The sequence below is a fragment of the Scaptodrosophila lebanonensis genome, unplaced genomic scaffold (genome assembly GCF_003285725.1).
Source record: "Scaptodrosophila lebanonensis strain 11010-0011.00,11010-0021.00 unplaced genomic scaffold, SlebRS2 tig00001415-arrow-pilon, whole genome shotgun sequence".
Taxonomy (NCBI): domain Eukaryota; kingdom Metazoa; phylum Arthropoda; class Insecta; order Diptera; family Drosophilidae; genus Scaptodrosophila; species Scaptodrosophila lebanonensis.
In genome coordinates, this window is record NW_022060742.1 from 2,113,094 (window position 1) to 2,130,531 (window position 17,438).

General features: G+C 48.3%; 5 protein-coding genes across 6 annotated transcripts; all 5 read right to left on the reverse strand.

Moving 5' to 3' along the window:
• Window positions 1-762: 762 nt before the first annotated feature.
• LOC115632210 (E3 ubiquitin-protein ligase Bre1) lies at window positions 763-4,691 on the reverse strand. The gene is made up of 4 exons (XM_030529265.1): window positions 4,576-4,691; window positions 3,242-4,391; window positions 2,266-3,176; window positions 763-2,207 (listed from the first exon to the last, which is right to left on the reverse strand). Exons 2-4 carry the CDS (start codon window positions 4,376-4,378, stop codon window positions 1,112-1,114), a joined length of 3,144 nt encoding a protein of 1,047 aa, XP_030385125.1. The 5' UTR covers window positions 4,379-4,391; window positions 4,576-4,691; the 3' UTR covers window positions 763-1,111.
• A 140-nt stretch (window positions 4,692-4,831) lies between these two features.
• On the reverse strand, window positions 4,832-6,916 carry LOC115632821. The gene is made up of 3 exons (XM_030530073.1): window positions 6,451-6,916; window positions 5,364-5,875; window positions 4,832-5,274 (listed from the first exon to the last, which is right to left on the reverse strand). The coding sequence occupies exons 2-3, from the start codon at window positions 5,512-5,514 to the stop codon at window positions 5,096-5,098; spliced, it is 330 nt and encodes a 109-aa protein (XP_030385933.1). The 5' UTR covers window positions 5,515-5,875; window positions 6,451-6,916; the 3' UTR covers window positions 4,832-5,095.
• Window positions 6,917-12,640: 5,724 nt separating this feature from the next.
• On the reverse strand, window positions 12,641-13,129 carry LOC115632650. Its single transcript, XM_030529880.1, has 2 exons — window positions 12,960-13,129; window positions 12,641-12,907 (listed from the first exon to the last, which is right to left on the reverse strand). The coding sequence occupies exons 1-2, from the start codon at window positions 13,127-13,129 to the stop codon at window positions 12,769-12,771; spliced, it is 309 nt and encodes a 102-aa protein (XP_030385740.1). The 3' UTR covers window positions 12,641-12,768.
• On the reverse strand, window positions 13,124-14,963 carry LOC115632465. Of its 2 annotated transcripts, XM_030529626.1 has the most exons (3): window positions 14,634-14,963; window positions 13,547-14,058; window positions 13,124-13,457 (listed from the first exon to the last, which is right to left on the reverse strand). In XM_030529626.1, exons 2-3 carry the CDS (start codon window positions 13,695-13,697, stop codon window positions 13,279-13,281), a joined length of 330 nt encoding a protein of 109 aa, XP_030385486.1. In that variant the 5' UTR covers window positions 13,698-14,058; window positions 14,634-14,963; the 3' UTR covers window positions 13,124-13,278. The 2 variants fall into 2 exon arrangements, with proteins under 2 accessions (XP_030385486.1, XP_030385485.1); XM_030529625.1 differs by having other exon boundaries at window positions 13,124-14,058.
• A 267-nt stretch (window positions 14,964-15,230) lies between these two features.
• LOC115632869 (tektin-1) lies at window positions 15,231-16,832 on the reverse strand. The gene is made up of 3 exons (XM_030530133.1): window positions 16,559-16,832; window positions 15,986-16,498; window positions 15,231-15,927 (listed from the first exon to the last, which is right to left on the reverse strand). Exons 1-3 carry the CDS (start codon window positions 16,729-16,731, stop codon window positions 15,348-15,350), a joined length of 1,266 nt encoding a protein of 421 aa, XP_030385993.1. The 5' UTR covers window positions 16,732-16,832; the 3' UTR covers window positions 15,231-15,347.
• Window positions 16,833-17,438: the final 606 nt, after the last annotated feature.

The window sequence follows — 17,438 nt, forward strand, 5'->3', positions numbered from 1 at the left end:
ATGTCAAAAGAGTAACAGTAACTGAATTATAACTAAACAAACCAATTCGTGTGAAGTGTGTGTCAAATAGCCAAATTAATCATAACAAAAACAAAAGCTAGTCTACACTTACCGGGACGGATCTTGAGCGGTGGCCGTTAGATGCGCAGAAGTCGATTTCGATTGACACAAATTTGAACTTGTCGCAAAAAAGTACTTACATACAATCTTTCCGCCTCTTTCTCTGTGCAATATTCAATTGTCGAGTGTTGGACGCCGATAATTTCGAATTAGCGCGTCGTTTTGTTATATAGCAATGATTTTTTAATTCGAATTACCAAGCGCACACAAATGTATTGATTTAGTTCGAAATATAAAGAGATTTTGTAGGGAAGCCGTGATAACTTTGAATTATAGAGAGGTTCGAATTAACGAGAGTCGACTGTATACCCTTTGGGCAAATGGTATAAAAATCAGTTAACAATAGAATTCAGCTGCGCAAGTGCCACAACCACCGAATGTTTCTGATCATAAACTAGTCCTAGCATTCTGAAACCATATCTTACCTGAGCAATAAGCATTTTTTTTTTGATTGCCAACATTTCATCGGATTAAACGCATTTACATAGTATGGAAATCATTTGCGGGAAGTATTGAAATGCTTATGAATGCTTTTCATAACTTAAATCCATAATACTGATCCCACATTTCGAAATTAATAAATTAAACGAGCGCATGCAAAAATGAATGGCTGCCCACAGGAGAATAGATTAGCGCAAGAGATTTGTTATTTTAGCCATTTATTTATTTAAATATGTATAGCCGCGTGTGTTCATAATTGTAAAAGGTAGTTTTCATAATCATTTAAAACTTCTATTCGTACAATAGTTTGATTTACATAATCTAGAAGCTACATAAAAGACGGGAAACACAATTATTCCCGAAACTCGTATTGAGATGCTTGGCGATATATAAAATCGGTTCACGATATTGCCAGGCGGAGGCCACTTAAAACGAATGTTAAAATAAAAAAATGATTAGTTGTAGAACAGAATTACATAGTTGGCTGGTTAGCAGCTGCTTTTTGTTGCTCTGGATGTTGCTGTCGATGCTGCTTCGACTTCGAATGTGTTTACTGCAGATATAATCTGTGATAATCATTGGCCCCGAAGGCGCAATTACATTTGGGGCATTTGCGTTGCCGCGTCTCGTACCGCGTCCGCAAACAGTCATAGCAGAAGACGTGAAAGCATTTGGAGAGCACAGCATCCTTGCGCTTCACCTTACAGGAGGGACATGTTAGCGTCTCCTTGTACTCGCGTATCTCCTCAATCATCACCTCGTCGATGGTTGTGCCGGACATTTCCATCTTCTTCATACGCTCGGCCTTGCGCTTGAACTGGGCGAGCTCCTCCTGCAGTCGCTTCGTCTTGTAGGCCTCCGCCTCCAGTGAGCTGGTCTTCTCGGCCACCACCTGTTGCGCTTCCTTCATCTGCGCATGATACTTTTCCAAATGCAGCTTCAGATCGGCGGCCGACTGTGCCGATTCGATGGCCTTGCGTTTGTGCATCTCCATCGCTTGTTGCCGCAACATCAGCTCCTTCTCAATGGACGCCACTGTGGCCTGCAGACTGCGCTCCTTCTCCTCCAGCTTGCGCAGCACCACATGCATCGCCTCAATTTGTGTTGTGGCCGTGGTTATTTGATCCTCCAGCACGGTTTTCTCCTCGCGCAGCAACTTGTGCAGCTGGTTCGCTTTGATGCGTTCAGACATCAGCTTGAAATTGGCATCGTCCTTCTCGCGCAGCTGCTGTATGAGACGGGAGTTTTGCTCCTGCATGTCCTCGAAAGCCTGTCCCGTCACCTCCATCTCGTTGAGCAGCGCCTCTTCCTCATGGGAGCCAACAAAGGGTCGCGTATAATTGCCAATGCCGGCAGCAGCGCCCCACGCATTCTCCGGCGGCTTGTGGTTGGCCACCTGCTTCTGCAGCTCGTACGTTTGCTCCTGCAGCTGCTTGATTTTTCGCAACGCCTCCTCGTCGGCCAGCTTTTTGCGCTCCTCCCGTTTGCTCTCCTGCAACTTTTTCAGCTGCTGGCGCAACTCCTCAATTTCGGAGCGCAATTTCTTCTCGGTGGCCATCAGCTGCACTTTGTCGCGCTGATCCTTCGATACTCCCTTATACATATCCAGCAGCAGTTTCATTTCCTTCTGATCGTTCAGCGCTTTTCTGTGTGTTTGAACAGACAGATTAGAATTGATTATTTATAATTAAATTCTGTACTCACTTCAGCTGCGCCTTTAGATCTCGCACTGTTTCGCTTTCCAACACCTTGACGTCTTTGGTTTTGACGCCTTCTTTGGAGTCCTTTTCGGTTTTAACAGTCGCCGTATTGGTGGCGTTTGCTGCCGACGTGGATGCATTCGTCGGTCCGGGCGAGTCCTTTTTCTCTGCAGCTGCCGTAGCAGCAACTTCGCTGGCATTCATCTTTTCTTGCTTGATGCCATCCTTAGTATCCTTCGCGTTGCATTCATCATCCAGCTCGTCGTCCGCCGATGCCGAGTTTTCCTCCTTGATGGCAATATTGGGATCACTGCCCGTGCTGGTCATACTTGAGACGCCACTGGAGGCCACACTATTTGCATTTTCCTCCTTAACGTTGGTGGCATTTTCCTGTTTGACTTCCTCGCCAGCGGCAGCGCCTGCGGCTTGCTGTTGTTTGTTGCCCTCCAGCTTGGCCAGTGCTTCGTCCAGCTCCTTGCGCAACTTAACGTTATCCGTAGAGGTGTCCTTATACTTCCGCTTGTAGCGCTGCACCTCCCCCTTCAGCTGACCATTGTGGTTCTGCAGCGATGTGATGAGGTGTCGCATCTCGCGATTGATGGGCGCCGTCTGCTCGTTGGCGGCCATGTTCTGCTCGAATTCGATGCGCAACGCCTCGTACTCCTTGCGTATGAGCGCCAGGACATCCTCCATTTGTATCATCTCGCTGCGCACCTTTTTCTGTGCGATCAGCTCCTCGCTCTCCATCACCTCGATCTGGCGCAGGTGCTGATTCTTGCTGGTCTGCAGCTGATTGCGCGTCTCGTCAAGCATCGTCTTAATCTGCATGGACTCGTTGTAGAGCACGGAAAACTGCGACTGCAGACACTTGTATTCGGTGGTTTCCACAATGACCGACTCGGGCAGCTGACGTATCTGCAAAAAACATAAATCACTCACACATTTAGATTTTTATAACATACAGGAAACGCGTCACTCACATCCATTTTAAGCTTCTCCACCTCTTTCAGGGTCTCCCGATGCGTGGCGTGTAGCTTATCCAGCTCTTGCAGGCGATTGTTTGCCAGCTCCCTGTACTCCTCCAGCTCCTTTTGCAGTTCCTCCAGTAGTTGGCTGTTCACGCTGGTTGTCGCACTTCCGCCTGTACTCTGTACTTTGGCGCTGCTGGTGCTTTTGTTGGGATCGCCATAGATCTGATGATAGGCCTTTAGTTTCTCGATCGCCTCGGCCAAATGATTCTCCAGCTTGTCGTTGCGACAATGTATTTTCTCCAGATCGTATTGCAGTTCGTCGATTTGATTCTTCAGCTCGGCGTTTTCTGTCTCCTTTGCCGTCAGTGCATCCTGGTATTCCTTCATTTTCAAGGACATGGTATGGAACTTTTCGTGCAGAGATGTGTTCAGATTTTGCAAATTGCGATTCTCTGTCATAATCTCAATGTGTGTCTGCTTCAGTGTATCATCAATGGCGTGTGCGCCAGCACTTGAAGCATCCGCATCCGCACCCGACTCCTCCTCGCCACCAGCAGCCGCGGCCGCCGTCGACGAAGCACCGCCCACACCACCTTCACCTTTCAGTACATTTGTTATCTTCTCATTACGCTGCATTAACCTATCAATAACCTGCACAATTTTTGCCACAGCCCGCTTCGAGACCTGCACACGATTCGCCAGCTTCTCGTCCAGCTCCTCTTTGTCCCAGGTGGAGAGTTGTGTGAGAAACGAAGTCGTCACCTCGTTCTCATTTTTGTTCTCCAGCTCGTCGGCCGTCTCAGCGTCGAAGCGCTGCAACAGCACGCGTATATCCTCGTTAAGCTGATTCCAATACCGATTCACAACATTCAACACCGCATCGTCCTGGGTCTGACGTTTCTCCAGCTGCTCGATCCGATGCCGCAGTTCGGCCTCTGTTCGCATGCGCTGCTCAATGCGCTGCGCCAGCTTCTTATTCTGGAACTCAAGCACCTTGATGTCCATCTCCTCCAGCGTCGACACGGGCCCGATCAAATGCGGCTCGAAGTGAACCTTTTTGATCGGTGGTTGGCCGGCGGCGGCGGCTGCCACCAAGCAGCTGCCACCACCACTGCCCGTTGCCTCGTCGGCTGTGCGTTTTGACATACTCTTCCCGTTGCTGCAGTAAAAACATTTGTATTAATTTTCCAGCATTATTGATTTTGATCAGCCACGGTCCGTGGCTGTACCCCAACATTTTAGAAAAAATGCCAACCAGCGGCAGCCTCAGCCCCAACCGATACACACAAAATACTTTTGGGACGAACCGGCTGTACATTTGCAGGTCAGCAGTCATTACTCACCTTTCTCAATGTGGATGTGTGAACTTTGCGCTTAAAATTAGTTAATTAAACGTAGACTTTAATTAATTAAATAATAAATTACAAGTTAAAGTGAAAACATGTCCCATCTTCCAAACGATTGCAAAAAGTATTGCTTGTTATGCAGCCCTCGTATCCTTGCGCAAGTTGGCAGCGCTGCGGGGTTGCAGTCAGTGCTGCCGCACCGGCTTATGAAATATATTAATTAAAAACGCGAAGTACAATTTTGAATCAAACATGTAAAAAATTTAATCTTTAATAAATGTGCATATTGCGATGCTTACTAAAAGTTATTGTTGTCTGTACAAGGAACCTTGTCATTCCAGCAATTATTTGCCTTAAGGCTGTTGCATCGGGCTGGTCACGAAGAATAAAAGGTGGCAGCGCTACGGAAGGCGCCAAGAATTTACAAAGGTACTGCAGCGCCATCTAGCGGTACCGAGCGAGGCACCATGGTGGCAACTGCAGCCACGCAGGCGCAGGGTTGTGTCCCGATGGCACCTCAAAGTGGGGAAACGTCAAGGCCGTGATGAACGGATGCGCAAGGACGTAAAAATCCGCAGGCATACGACATCCGGCCTATAAAAGGCAAGCCGCAACACGCCATTCCTGTTTTTGGGGCGACGGTGCAGACCCACGAGGCAGTGTTTTCGTTTGGTGAACTGGAGGCCGTGCTGAAACCTGAAAAAGGAAAGGAAGAACCAGAAGCCGTTCGAAGGTGAGCATAAGGATATAGATGCAAGGCAGAACTAATGCCGATGTATACATACCTGTATATCCACTTAAATGTGCCGACCAGTGCTTAAATGCCTTTTGTTCCTTGGCATATAGATTTTCCGGCATATCGCCAAGTTTTCGGACAGCGGTGGAACCATACACAGCAGCTGCAGCGGCCGTCATAAGTAGCAGCACGAGCTGCATCGTAGCAGGAGCAACAGCGACAGCAGCAGATCCAGCACCAGCGTCTTCAACGACAGCAGCAGATCCAGCACCAGCGTTTTCAACGGCAGCAGCAGCAACGACAGTGGCAGCCGGAGCAAAGGCGCCCACCCAAGAAGTGGCAGCAGCAATAGCGGCGCCACCACAACGCAACAGCAGACACGTCCGTCTGCGCCATCAGCAGCGGAGGATAGACAAGCCGGTGAGTCCGTTCCTTGGCCACGCGCCGTGCCTATTGTTCGCGGTTGAGCAGCGACATCAGGCAGAGATCCCGCGCGCCTTACGTCGTGTCGTTTGTATGGGCTGCGCCTGCAGGGTCCCACACGCCGCCCCATTGAAGTTTCTGCAAAAGAAAAAAAAGGAAGATAATACAAAAGAAAGAATATATACAGATATAATAAAAACCAAAACAAGGCAGAAAGTGGCACCTAAACAGAGCTTGGCGCTCTATTTAATTCAAAAAAAAAAAGTTCACACTCTTATACACACTTATATTGTATGAAGATTGCCAATTGCAGTAGCGCGCAGTGTTTTATATGTATTCTTATATTTCTATTGCGCCCATGACCGTCGAGAGCTCTCGTTAGGATTTGGTTAGACATTTTTCTATAAATTTTTGTACCGCGCATATTTTTCTCATACACATACACATATATCTATATACATATTTATTTGCCATAAGCATACTTGCATGTTGGCGCACATAAAGAACCGCATTGGCCGTTGGCAAGCCTTCTTTATTTTGTTTTTATATAAATTATTATTGTTCCATATTTACATTGTTTTCACTCACACTCAATCACACTGAAATATATGTATGTTTGTAGCCACATAAACTGAAAATTAATTGTTAATTTTAATGGTCGCACCGTTGGTGATGATGCATTAAAGCAGCATCAGTAGGGGCGGGAGACTCACCTGTGCCATGGAATAGCCCAAGCACGGTCCAAAAATAGGGTATCCAAGAAACATTTTGGCTTTGGATACAGGCAGGGAGGGTACGCCTGGGATAACAACAGCTAAATCCCATACAGTTGTCCGATGCCTCCAATCCCTGTCCGTCCGCACGTATATTATCTCCTTTTACAGTCACCCGTATTCGTACGGATGGCTTGAGGGAGTTATCCGTTTATTTGTTTTCTTGTCGCAGTACGTTTCTTTTAGTTTATGTTAGTTTTTTTGGTTTGTTTACGTTTTGAATTCGGTTTTGTATATTGCGCGTCGAATTTATTGTAGTGATGGCATTTTGTTTATCGATGGAGGAACCGTGTTATCGGTTATTGTACGACTCACGCGGGCATAGGGTTGGAACCACACACCCAAGGAGAATTCCGATGAGCCAGCCGGCGTTGCCCAAGAGGAAAAGCGTAGTCGTAACAATATGGCGCCCAATTTGGATGTTTGAATTTTTAATGCCAAGGAGTAGGTGGAGTTGTTTAGGGCCCTGTACCACGTTTGGGGAGGAGTCTAGGCAGCCGCCGTACGCAGGCTGAGAATTTAGATAGGAAAAAAATAAATTAAGCCGATGGCTAGGGGCCGACGATCGGTATGGTAGGGACGGAATCCCTTATAGCACCAACTGCAAGCGTGTGTGACATGGACAGTAAGTCACGAAGGTGCGAGTATGAGCCCTTCGTTTGCGACTGCCATTTGGAACGACGCTAGGCAAGGGGTACTATGGGGGGATTCCAATGCGCGTTTTTTTTGTTATTTCGTTTCAGTGTTTTTGTTGTATTTCTTGCGTCAATTCGTTGGTGCACTGTCGCTGTGGTGTCATCGTGTTTGCCTGGTGGACGTAGAGTACCGGTGGCCCAGGATGACTAGGAAAGTCGCCTGCGATGCACCGCTACGCACGGTGAGCCAGAGCAGATGGTGCACAAAACAGAATTGGGTGTCAAGAAGCAACCATTTAATTTGTTGGCTGTCGTTCATCGCCGTCAAGGCGATAAATGTAGCAGCGAACAGATATTGCAGAATTGTGGCGTAGGGCAGCTGTACAGGCGTAGATATTATAGGAGCCGTGTTTGGGTTCCGGCGGAGTGTGAGTCTCAGCCCCTATATACAGAAGTTTAAAAGAAAATTTGTTTGTTTATTGCTTACATTTTATTAGGTCTTTTTGGTTACGTTTGGTGCATATACATACATATGTTACATTTGTCTTGTGGTTGAGCGTATATATTTTTTTTTTGGTTTCCGTGCAAAGTTGGACGTGAATTTATTTAAAGATTTGTTTTTTTTATTTTTACTACTATATTCATATTTATTTATTCCAATTCACATATTTATCTATTTATTGTTGTACCTATTTATTTATTTATTTATCCATCATACATATTCAGCGTACATATATTTTCTTGCCCATTTGTTTTTGTTGTTTTGGGCGTTTGCAAACATTTTCATTGTTTGGAATACATACATATATACAATTATCCAATTAATACGATTTTTTCTTCGGGGCCTGCTTGAAAGCTGAACAAATTCATAATCCAAAATATAAATAAATATTATAAAAAAAACAGAGCGTATTTTTTTTGGATTGAAATGGAGAAGGATTCTGCGCGGGCGTATAACACAAGGTCGAGAACTGCCAGAAATGATGATCCAGTGCTGGAGGAACACCTAGAAGGAGCCGTAGGTTTTTCCACCGGTGGCCTCATGCACACTCCTCCGAGGCCGTCCATAGCACCAGCAGTACACTGGGACGCCGAGCCAGTAGTCGCGTCGGTGGTAGAAGCAGCAGTGGCCCAGGCGAACGAAACATACCGCCAATCGCAAAAAGAGGGTATCAACAAAGTGTTGCAGGAGGAAATCCGAATGGGGTTTCAAGACTTGATGGGCGCGTTGAAAGAAGTTTTGCAACCGCGAGCGAATAGCGGCGATTCAGCTGCAAATGGAGCATGGCAACCGCCAGTCAGCCAGAATCGGGGTGCGGTGCCAAAACGGCCGCATCAATACCAGGCTGAACCTCTAACACCAGCAAGAGGAACTTCGCGTCCAGTAGCAAGGCCAGCGGCAGCTAATTCCTCCAGTGGAGCTGGCAATAGCAGCAACACAGCTCGAAATTGGCAAAATCCCGCAGCACAGTCGGCCCGTCGAAGAGGCAACAGGCGTTACGATGGGAGTGGTCAGCTGGACCCGCCTCCTCCGTATGTAGCGGCGAATGGCAGATCCGGATGGTGCCGCGTCGAAAAGTGGGACATCGTTTTCAGCGGCGATAAGGAAAAAATGGCTGTTGAAGACTTCGTTTTCCAGGTCGAGTTCCTTCAGAGGCAGTGTCGCTGCGCATGGTCCGAAGTATTAAACAGTTTCCATCTGTTAGTAACTGGGCACGCTCGCGAGTGGTACTGGCAGTACGTCAGGGACCACCGGGCAGACAGCTGGCCAGAACTAAAACGGAGCATGCTGTCCCGTTTTAAAGGCGCCGCCGATGAATTCGAGCGCATGCGTCAATTGCGCGAAAGACGGCAGAAGGCAAGCGAAAGCGTTGAGGAGTACTTCCATGCCATGAGGAAACTGGCGTCGCGTCTCCACACAGCACCATCTGAAAACGAGATGATGAAATATATAAAAAAAGGATTAAAAATAGAACTAGCTCGTTATGTGTATGCGATGCGCGTGTACACGGTAGACCACTTACGTGACGAATGCGTAGAGGTGGAAGCTATGGTCCAGCGGCGGGAAGGCGTGTTCCCAACTCGCAGCGGCACACGTTTTAGTGGCGGAAACCGTCCACCGGCAGTGGAGGAGTTGGTCGACGACACTAACGGCGAGGAGTCGGCGGATTTCGGCGTAGTTGAAGAGGCGCGTTTGGCAAGGCGTCCGCAACGGGCGTTAGTTTGCTGGAACTGCAGACAAGCCGGCCATAGTTTCCGCGACTGCATGTCACCGGAAAGGCGCGTCTTCTGTTATAGGTGTGGCAGGCCCGACACCTATAGTCCAACCTGTCCCGATTGCACGGGAAACGGCCGTCGGAGTGCGGAGCAAGTGGGCGAATCGCGCTCGACACAGGTGCCCACCAGGATGACAGCGGAGCGGTCCTGAAAGAAGAATTTCATAAGAAAAATACCCCATATAGTAATAAGTTGAAATTTTTACCGTACGAGGAAAAGATGCGGGCATATCTGGAGGCGCGTAATAGAATTTTTGCCCAACATCAGTTAGATGGGATGAGGATGGTGACAGCCAAAGTTAAAAAGGCCCGAGCACGATTCCGAGGGAGAAGGCAGACGAAGAAGCTGGTAGCCGAGGCAGTGCGACGCGAAGGAGCAGCAGATCCGAGGATTTTTGCCGAAGTACTGGTACGAGGCCATGTGCTACGCGGTCTGCTGGATACCGGGGCCTCGGTAAGCGTGCTAGGCAAGGGCAGTCTGGAACTGCTGAAAGAGATTGGCATGGTGCCCAGAAATTACATTTCGATAATTAAAACAGCAGGCGGTGAAGACAGAGCCGTAATTGGACGAGTGCGTTTACCAGTGGTGTATCGAGAAGAGGCCAAAGAAGTGGAATTTTACGTATGCCCATCACTCGAACAGAACGCGTATTTCGGTATCGACTTTTGGCGGCTGTTTAACTTGGCACCACTATTAATTCCTCCAGAAAAGCCAGCCGTTAAAAGACTTGTCCTCGATGAATTGCTAGCTGATAGAGTGGCGCATTATGCGGACCAGGATGAAGTAAGGCCTGAACCAGATATGTGGAAATTGAATGAACAACAAAAGCTGCAATTGGAACAAGTAAAAAAAGAATTTTTAACCTTCGAAGAAGCGGGATTAGGCAAGACTACTTTGGAGACTCACCGAATTGAATTGGTCAGCGGAGCAGAGCCAGTGAAAGACAGGCACTACCCTCTATCACCCGCTATGCAGAAGATTGTGTGGGATGAGGTGGACAGCATGCTGGCGCTTGGCGTCATCGAGGTAAGCGATAGTCCGTGGAGTAACCGCACCACCATAGTGCGACGGCCGGGCAAGAACCGCTTTTGCCTCGATGCCCGCAAGTTGAACAAACTGACAGTCAAAGATGCCTATCCGCTACCATGCGTGGAGGGAATCCTATCTGGAATCGATCAGACATATTATATTTCCAGTGTGGACCTGAAATTTGCGTTTTGGCAGGTGGAGTTGGAGGAGTCCAGTAGAAGGTGCACTGCGTTTACGGTACCAGGGCGACCGTTGTACCAATTCCGCATGATGCCTTTCGGGTTGTGTAACGCCGCTCAAAGGTTGTGCCGGCTGATGGACAAGGTCATACCGAATGAACTGAGGTCCAACGTTAAAGTATATCTAGACGATTTGGTAGTCTTCGCGGCTGATTTTGATACGCACTTGGAGTACCTGAAGAGAGTAGCTGAATGCCTCAAGAAGGCAAACCTGACGATAGGGTTACGAAAGTCGAAGTTTTGCTTTAAAACGTTGAAATACCTGGGATTTATCGTGGGCGGCGGCGTGCTTCGAACAGATCCAGAACGGGTGCAGGCGATACAGCGCATACAGGTGCCAAGGTCCGTAAAGGAGGTTCGAGCTTTCTTAGGAACCGCCGGGTGGTACAGGCGATTTATTAAAGATTTTGCCACCTTAGCGGCTCCGCTCACCGAGGCTTTGAAAAAGCGATCGGGAGGTAGGTTCTCACTCGGTGGCGAAGCGATTGCAGCATTTGAGGCGTTGAAGAAGGCGCTCACATCTGCGCCAGTGCTGGTACACGCGGATTTTTCACGCCCATTTTTTGTACAATGTGACGCATCCCATATTGGCGTCGGAGCCGTATTATTCCAGGTGGATTTGCAGGGAAACGAGAGGCCCATTGCGTTCTTTTCTGCCAAGATGAACAAGCACCAGGTGAACTACTCGGTGACCGAGAAGGAGTGCTTGGCGGCGGTATTGGCGATACAAAAATTCCGGCCATACATCGAAATGATGCCATTCACAGTCATAACCGATCACGCCAGTTTGAAATGGCTGATGTCCATGAAGGATTTGTCCGGGCGATTGGCTCGTTGGTCGTTGCTGCTCCAGGGCTTCGACTTTGAAATCACGCACCGGAAGGGCTCCGACAACATCGTGGCGGATATGCTGTCCAGAAGCACCGAAGCCGAAACTTTAGAGGAGTTGGATTTCTTCCCAGGAGACCTGTTGGGTATAGAAACCGCAGAATTCGAATCAGAGGAGTATCGGGAGCTGATTAGCGAAATTCAAAGTCAAAAAGATAAATTACCTGATTTAAAAATTGAAAACGGGGTGATCTACAAAAAGACATCCTTCAATCGGCTAGAAGATCAGCTCGAAGGCAGTGTGTGGAAACTGTGGGTTCCGCGTGCGCTAACCGGCATGCTTATATCGAAGGCCCATACCGAAGCGTCAACGCATGGAGGAGTGTTGAAGACGTTGTCCTGGTTGCGGCGGCAGTTTTATTGGCCGGGAATGGCCAAAGACGTTGCTGAAGTGGTCCGAAAATGCGTGGTCTGCAAAGAGACGAAAGCCACCAATTACGGGATGCAGGTGGGAATTGGTGCAGAAGTCGTCACGGAGAGGCCGTTCCAGAAGTTATACATAGACTTCTTGGGCAAGTATCCGCGATCAAGGAAGGGGCACGCCTTCATATTCATAGTGGTAGATCACTTCACCAAATTCACGTTCCTGAAGGCGATGCGAGAGGCCACCACTCGGAGCGTCGTCGACTTCTTGGTGAACGAAGTGTTCCATACGTTCGGCGTTCCAGAAGTCATACACTCCGATAATGGTAAGCAATTCACGTCCAAGCAGTTTATAGACATGATGGAGGGCTACGGTGTTAAGCATCTGCGGACACCGGTGTATTCGCCGCAAAGCAACGCGTCCGAAAGGGTGAACCGGGCTATACTGTCCGCGATACGGGCGTATCTGGGGCAGGATCACCGCGAGTGGGACCTACACCTTCCGGAAATTGAAGTGGCCATCAGAAACAGCGTGCATTCTGCGACTGGAGTAACGCCTTTTTTCGCACTATTCGGCCGACATATGATGTTGCACGGTTCGCAGTACCGATTGGCGAGGAAATTAAGGTCCTTAGACGAGCACGAATTCGCAGCGTTGAGTACAGCAGACAGGCAATCCCTGTTGCAACAGAAAATCCAGGCACAATTGCATGCGGCGTATGAGCGCAGTAGCGTTCGCTATAACCGGCGTGCGCGGCGGCTAAGACTAGCGCCCGGCCAGGAGGTATACCGGCGAAACTTTGCATTGAGTGATTTCAGCCGCGCGTTCAATGCGAAATTCGCGCGGAAATTTCTAAAAGCTCGCGTAAGGAAATCCATCGGCACCAACGCATACGAGCTGGAAGATTTGCAAGGGAACTTGCTGGGGGTATTCCACGCAAAGGATATCCGAGTGTGACGCCTGTCCTAAGGCAGAATGGATGAATATAGGGAGGAGGATGCAGCCAGAGCTACTCACCTGAAGATCAAGAGTGGGTGTGGCCTACGTTGGGCGCCGCGGTAGTAGTCATCCGAGGCAACGCCGGACTCGAAGCAGAGGACTCCAACAACACCAGCCGTTTGATGCGCGCAAACATCACTTCGGGGCACGAGCGTCCGCCCACTTGGATATTTGCGGTGGTGTTGCATCGGGCTGGTCACGAAGAATAAAAGGTGGCAGCGCTACGGAAGGCGCCAAGAATTTACAAAGGTACTGCAGCGCCATCTAGCGGTACCGAGCGAGGCACCATGGTGGCAACTGCAGCCACGCAGGCGCAGGGTTGTGTCCCGATGGCACCTCAAAGTGGGGAAACGTCAAGGCCGTGATGAACGGATGCGCAAGGACGTAAAAATCCGCAGGCATACGACATCCGGCCTATAAAAGGCAAGCCGCAACACGCCATTCCTGTTTTTGGGGCGACGGTGCAGACCCACGAGGCAGTGTTTTCGTTTGGTGAACTGGAGGCCGTGCTGAAACCTGAAAAAGGAAAGGAAGAACCAGAAGCCGTTCGAAGGTGAGCATAAGGATATAGATGCAAGGCAGAACTAATGCCGATGTATACATACCTGTATATCCACTTAAATGTGCCGACCAGTGCTTAAATGCCTTTTGTTCCTTGGCATATAGATTTTCCGGCATATCGCCAAGTTTTCGGACAGCGGTGGAACCATACACAGCAGCTGCAGCGGCCGTCATAAGTAGCAGCACGAGCTGCATCGTAGCAGGAGCAACAGCGACAGCAGCAGATCCAGCACCAGCGTCTTCAACGACAGCAGCAGATCCAGCACCAGCGTTTTCAACGGCAGCAGCAGCAACGACAGTGGCAGCCGGAGCAAAGGCGCCCACCCAAGAAGTGGCAGCAGCAATAGCGGCGCCACCACAACGCAACAGCAGACACGTCCGTCTGCGCCATCAGCAGCGGAGGATAGACAAGCCGGTGAGTCCGTTCCTTGGCCACGCGCCGTGCCTATTGTTCGCGGTTGAGCAGCGACATCAGGCAGAGATCCCGCGCGCCTTACGTCGTGTCGTTTGTATGGGCTGCGCCTGCAGGGTCCCACACGCCGCCCCATTGAAGTTTCTGCAAAAGAAAAAAAAGGAAGATAATACAAAAGAAAGAATATATACAGATATAATAAAAACCAAAACAAGGCAGAAAGTGGCACCTAAACAGAGCTTGGCGCTCTATTTAATTCAAAAAAAAAAAGTTCACACTCTTATACACACTTATATTGTATGAAGATTGCCAATTGCAGTAGCGCGCAGTGTTTTATATGTATTCTTATATTTCTATTGCGCCCATGACCGTCGAGAGCTCTCGTTAGGATTTGGTTAGACATTTTTCTATAAATTTTTGTACCGCGCATATTTTTCTCATACACATACACATATATCTATATACATATTTATTTGCCATAAGCATACTTGCATGTTGGCGCACATAAAGAACCGCATTGGCCGTTGGCAAGCCTTCTTTATTTTGTTTTTATATAAATTATTATTGTTCCATATTTACATTGTTTTCACTCACACTCAATCACACTGAAATATATGTATGTTTGTAGCCACATAAACTGAAAATTAATTGTTAATTTTAATGGTCGCACCGTTGGTGATGATGCATTAAAGCAGCATCAGTAGGGGCGGGAGACTCACCTGTGCCATGGAATAGCCCAAGCACGGTCCAAAAATAGGGTATCCAAGAAACATTTTGGCTTTGGATACAGGCAGGGAGGGTACGCCTGGGATAACAACAGCTAAATCCCATACAGTTGTCCGATGCCTCCAATCCCTGTCCGTCCGCACGTATATTATCTCCTTTTACAGTCACCCGTATTCGTACGGATGGCTTGAGGGAGTTATCCGTTTATTTGTTTTCTTGTCGCAGTACGTTTCTTTTAGTTTATGTTAGTTTTTTTGGTTTGTTTACGTTTTGAATTCGGTTTTGTATATTGCGCGTCGAATTTATTGTAGTGATGGCATTTTGTTTATCGATGGAGGAACCGTGTTATCGGTTATTGTACGACTCACGCGGGCATAGGGTTGGAACCACACACCCAAGGAGAATTCCGATGAGCCAGCCGGCGTTGCCCAAGAGGAAAAGCGTAGTCGTAACAAGGCTGCAGTTCATCCTCCAGCAGTGTTGCTGCCAGTGCTGCCACATCAGCTGAAAAAAATACTTTTGAATTTCCGCTATTTTCGAACTCGAAGTGAATTTGAATTTATTGATGTAATTTGGAATAGAACGCGAAATGCAATGCAATTAATTTTAATTAAAGTTGCACAATAAATACACACATGTATGTCTGTGTGCGCTGATTACTACAAGTTGTTATCATTATGGTTGTTGTTGGTAGGGGAAATTTGATCCTAGAACGACTGATATTTGAGTGCCTGGCGCAAGGTCATGCAATCGACCTCGTCAATTTTGCAAGTATTCGCCTTTATATTAATCTCCTCCTCCTGCATGACCTGGACATGCATCAGATACCGCATGGAGGCCTTGTTCTCGTTCAGCTTCTGGTTGAGCTTGCAAACAGAGGCTTTGAGGGCCTGCAGCTCATTGTAGAGAGCGTCCTGGACCATGTCGCAGGTGAGCTCGAGACCGGGACGATGGGCGCGATTGCTGAGACGCGTCTGGCAGAGCGTGATGGCACGCTGCTTGTCCATCATCTCCTTCTCCAGATCGGTCATATTCCGCTGCACCTGATGTATATGATCCATGGTGTCCTTGTGCTTGTTCTCCAGGCATTGCTTCACATGCTTTGTCTCCGCAATGCGACGCTCGAAGGCCTCATTGGTGCGATCAGTTTGGTTCTGCATGTCCTCGCAGACCTGCTTCAATAATAAATCGATGTAGGCACGCAACTGGCCGGCCGAGACCAGAGCCTTGGCATTCGCCTCCAGATTCTCGTAGGTCTGGGCCTGCCACTCAGTAAGCGAAAATTGACTGTAAAAGGTCGTTTGGCATTCAATAGAGGATTAAACGGGGACAGACTGTTACCCACCAATGCTGCTTGGACAGATCCTGTCCCTTGCCCAGATCGTGTTGAAACTCCTTTAGCTTCAGATTCTTCTCATCAATGGCCAGTGATTTGTCTTTCGCGGCCAGATCCTGGTCCAGCAAGTACATGGCAGCGCGCAGCTTCCGTATCTGCTCCTCAGCCTCCTTCAAGGCCGCATCAACCAGCCCCTGACAGCCCTTAATGACCTTCAGTTCGCGACGCAGCGAACGATCCACCTCATCATCGCATAAATCGACACCAATGCGTCCCTCCCGCATGATCAGACACTGTTTGCAAATCGCCAGGGACTTCTCCTTTAAGAACTCGATGGCGTTCAGCACGCGATTGCGATAGGTGTTGAGCGCCTCGTCCTCCAGTAGCGCCGTCTTCTTCTGACGATTCAGCTCGTCCACCAGAAACCGAATCTCGCTCGTGCGCTCACGCATGTGGTGCTCGACCTCGCGCTGCCAATTCTTGGTGGTGTCCTTCGTCTCATCCACAACGCGACGGGACTCCCTTAAGAATGCAAAGCAATGTCAAGATTGAAAAATTGTTAAAAGGGGAGCCAACCCTTACTCCACAATGCGCTCCGCAAGCTTCTCCTGATCGCATGTTATGCGAAACTTAATTTTGTTGTTGTAGTCCCAATCCTCCTCGGAGTAGCGGGGCGGACATTTGGCCACTGGTCCCAAATGCTTTCCGGCCAGCTGCAGTCCCGTTATGCGACGCGTCTTCAGATTCGGCAACATGGCTCTCAAGTCTCAAACACAATTGGTTGTGGAAATGGAAATTGGAAAAATTAAATATATATTTATTAACTTCTTTCTATGTGAAATGTTGGTGTTTCAAAAATGAAAACTTCCATCTGTCTACTGCTAAAAGGCACACTAAATATGGAAAATAAAATTAATTCTCTACCTAGCCCCCAATATGATGATGTATAAGGAAAGTGAAGCGAGAAAGTCCAGTGCCCCTGCTGAAGGCTGGCTGACTGAATTAATCCTGGCTGCGCGATGGGTTCGTTAAATCGATTCATGCTATGAAATTTACCGTTGCCTAGCGGTATTTATTATTATGTTGGATACCAACCCACACACTACCCCAACATACATACTTATAGGTGTACTACAAGTATATGTCTATGTATGTTTCGTATTCGAATGTGACAGACATTTATGGTGCAGCTGTTGTTGTTGCTGTTGCTGTTGTTGTGCCACATGGCAGCGCAATTGGGCACAAACGCAAACGCAACCACGACTAAAGAAGTTCTACTTCAAATGCAACGAAGCCAATTGGCGCGCGGGCGTTTCACAGTGGTCCGAAGCTACCACCTAACCGTAGCAAGCAAATTCAGGCCATAACAAGCAATCCAAGCAGAGATCCAAGCGAACCCAAATAACTAAACTTAACTACCAAATCGTACTATTCCATTTCATAGTGATCCCAGTGGCTTAAA

What these genes read in the sequence shown, in the direction of transcription:
- LOC115632210 (XM_030529265.1), bottom strand. Translation starts at nt 4,378, where the DNA reads ATGTCAAAACGCACAGCCGACGAGGCAACGGGCAGTGGTGGTGGCAGC. An exon ending in TGGAGAAGCTTAAAATGGAT is followed by an intron (nt 3,177 to 3,241) that starts GTGAGTGACGCG and finishes TGTTTTTTGCAG; the next exon opens with ATACGTCAGCTGCCCGAGTC. An exon ending in GATCTAAAGGCGCAGCTGAA is followed by an intron (nt 2,208 to 2,265) that starts GTGAGTACAGAA and finishes TCAAACACACAG; the next exon opens with AAAAGCGCTGAACGATCAGA.
- LOC115632821 (XM_030530073.1), bottom strand. Translation starts at nt 5,514, where the DNA reads ATGCAGCTCGTGCTGCTACTTATGACGGCCGCTGCAGCTGCTGTGTAT. An exon ending in ACATTTAAGTGGATATACAG is followed by an intron (nt 5,275 to 5,363) that starts GTATGTATACAT and finishes TTCCTTTTTCAG; the next exon opens with GTTTCAGCACGGCCTCCAGT.
- LOC115632650 (XM_030529880.1), bottom strand. Translation starts at nt 13,129, where the DNA reads ATGCAACACCACCGCAAATATCCAAGTGGGCGGACGCTCGTGCCCCGA. An exon ending in CACCCACTCTTGATCTTCAG is followed by an intron (nt 12,908 to 12,959) that starts GTGAGTAGCTCT and finishes ATTCTGCCTTAG; the next exon opens with GACAGGCGTCACACTCGGAT.
- LOC115632465 (XM_030529625.1), bottom strand. Translation starts at nt 14,745, where the DNA reads ATGGGATTTAGCTGTTGTTATCCCAGGCGTACCCTCCCTGCCTGTATC. An exon ending in TGGGCTATTCCATGGCACAG is followed by an intron (nt 14,059 to 14,633) that starts GTGAGTCTCCCG and finishes TTTCTTTTGCAG; the next exon opens with AAACTTCAATGGGGCGGCGT.
- LOC115632869 (XM_030530133.1), bottom strand. Translation starts at nt 16,731, where the DNA reads ATGTTGCCGAATCTGAAGACGCGTCGCATAACGGGACTGCAGCTGGCC. An exon ending in CTTGCGGAGCGCATTGTGGA is followed by an intron (nt 16,499 to 16,558) that starts GTAAGGGTTGGC and finishes TGCATTCTTAAG; the next exon opens with GGAGTCCCGTCGCGTTGTGG. An exon ending in GATCTGTCCAAGCAGCATTG is followed by an intron (nt 15,928 to 15,985) that starts GTGGGTAACAGT and finishes GACCTTTTACAG; the next exon opens with TCAATTTTCGCTTACTGAGT.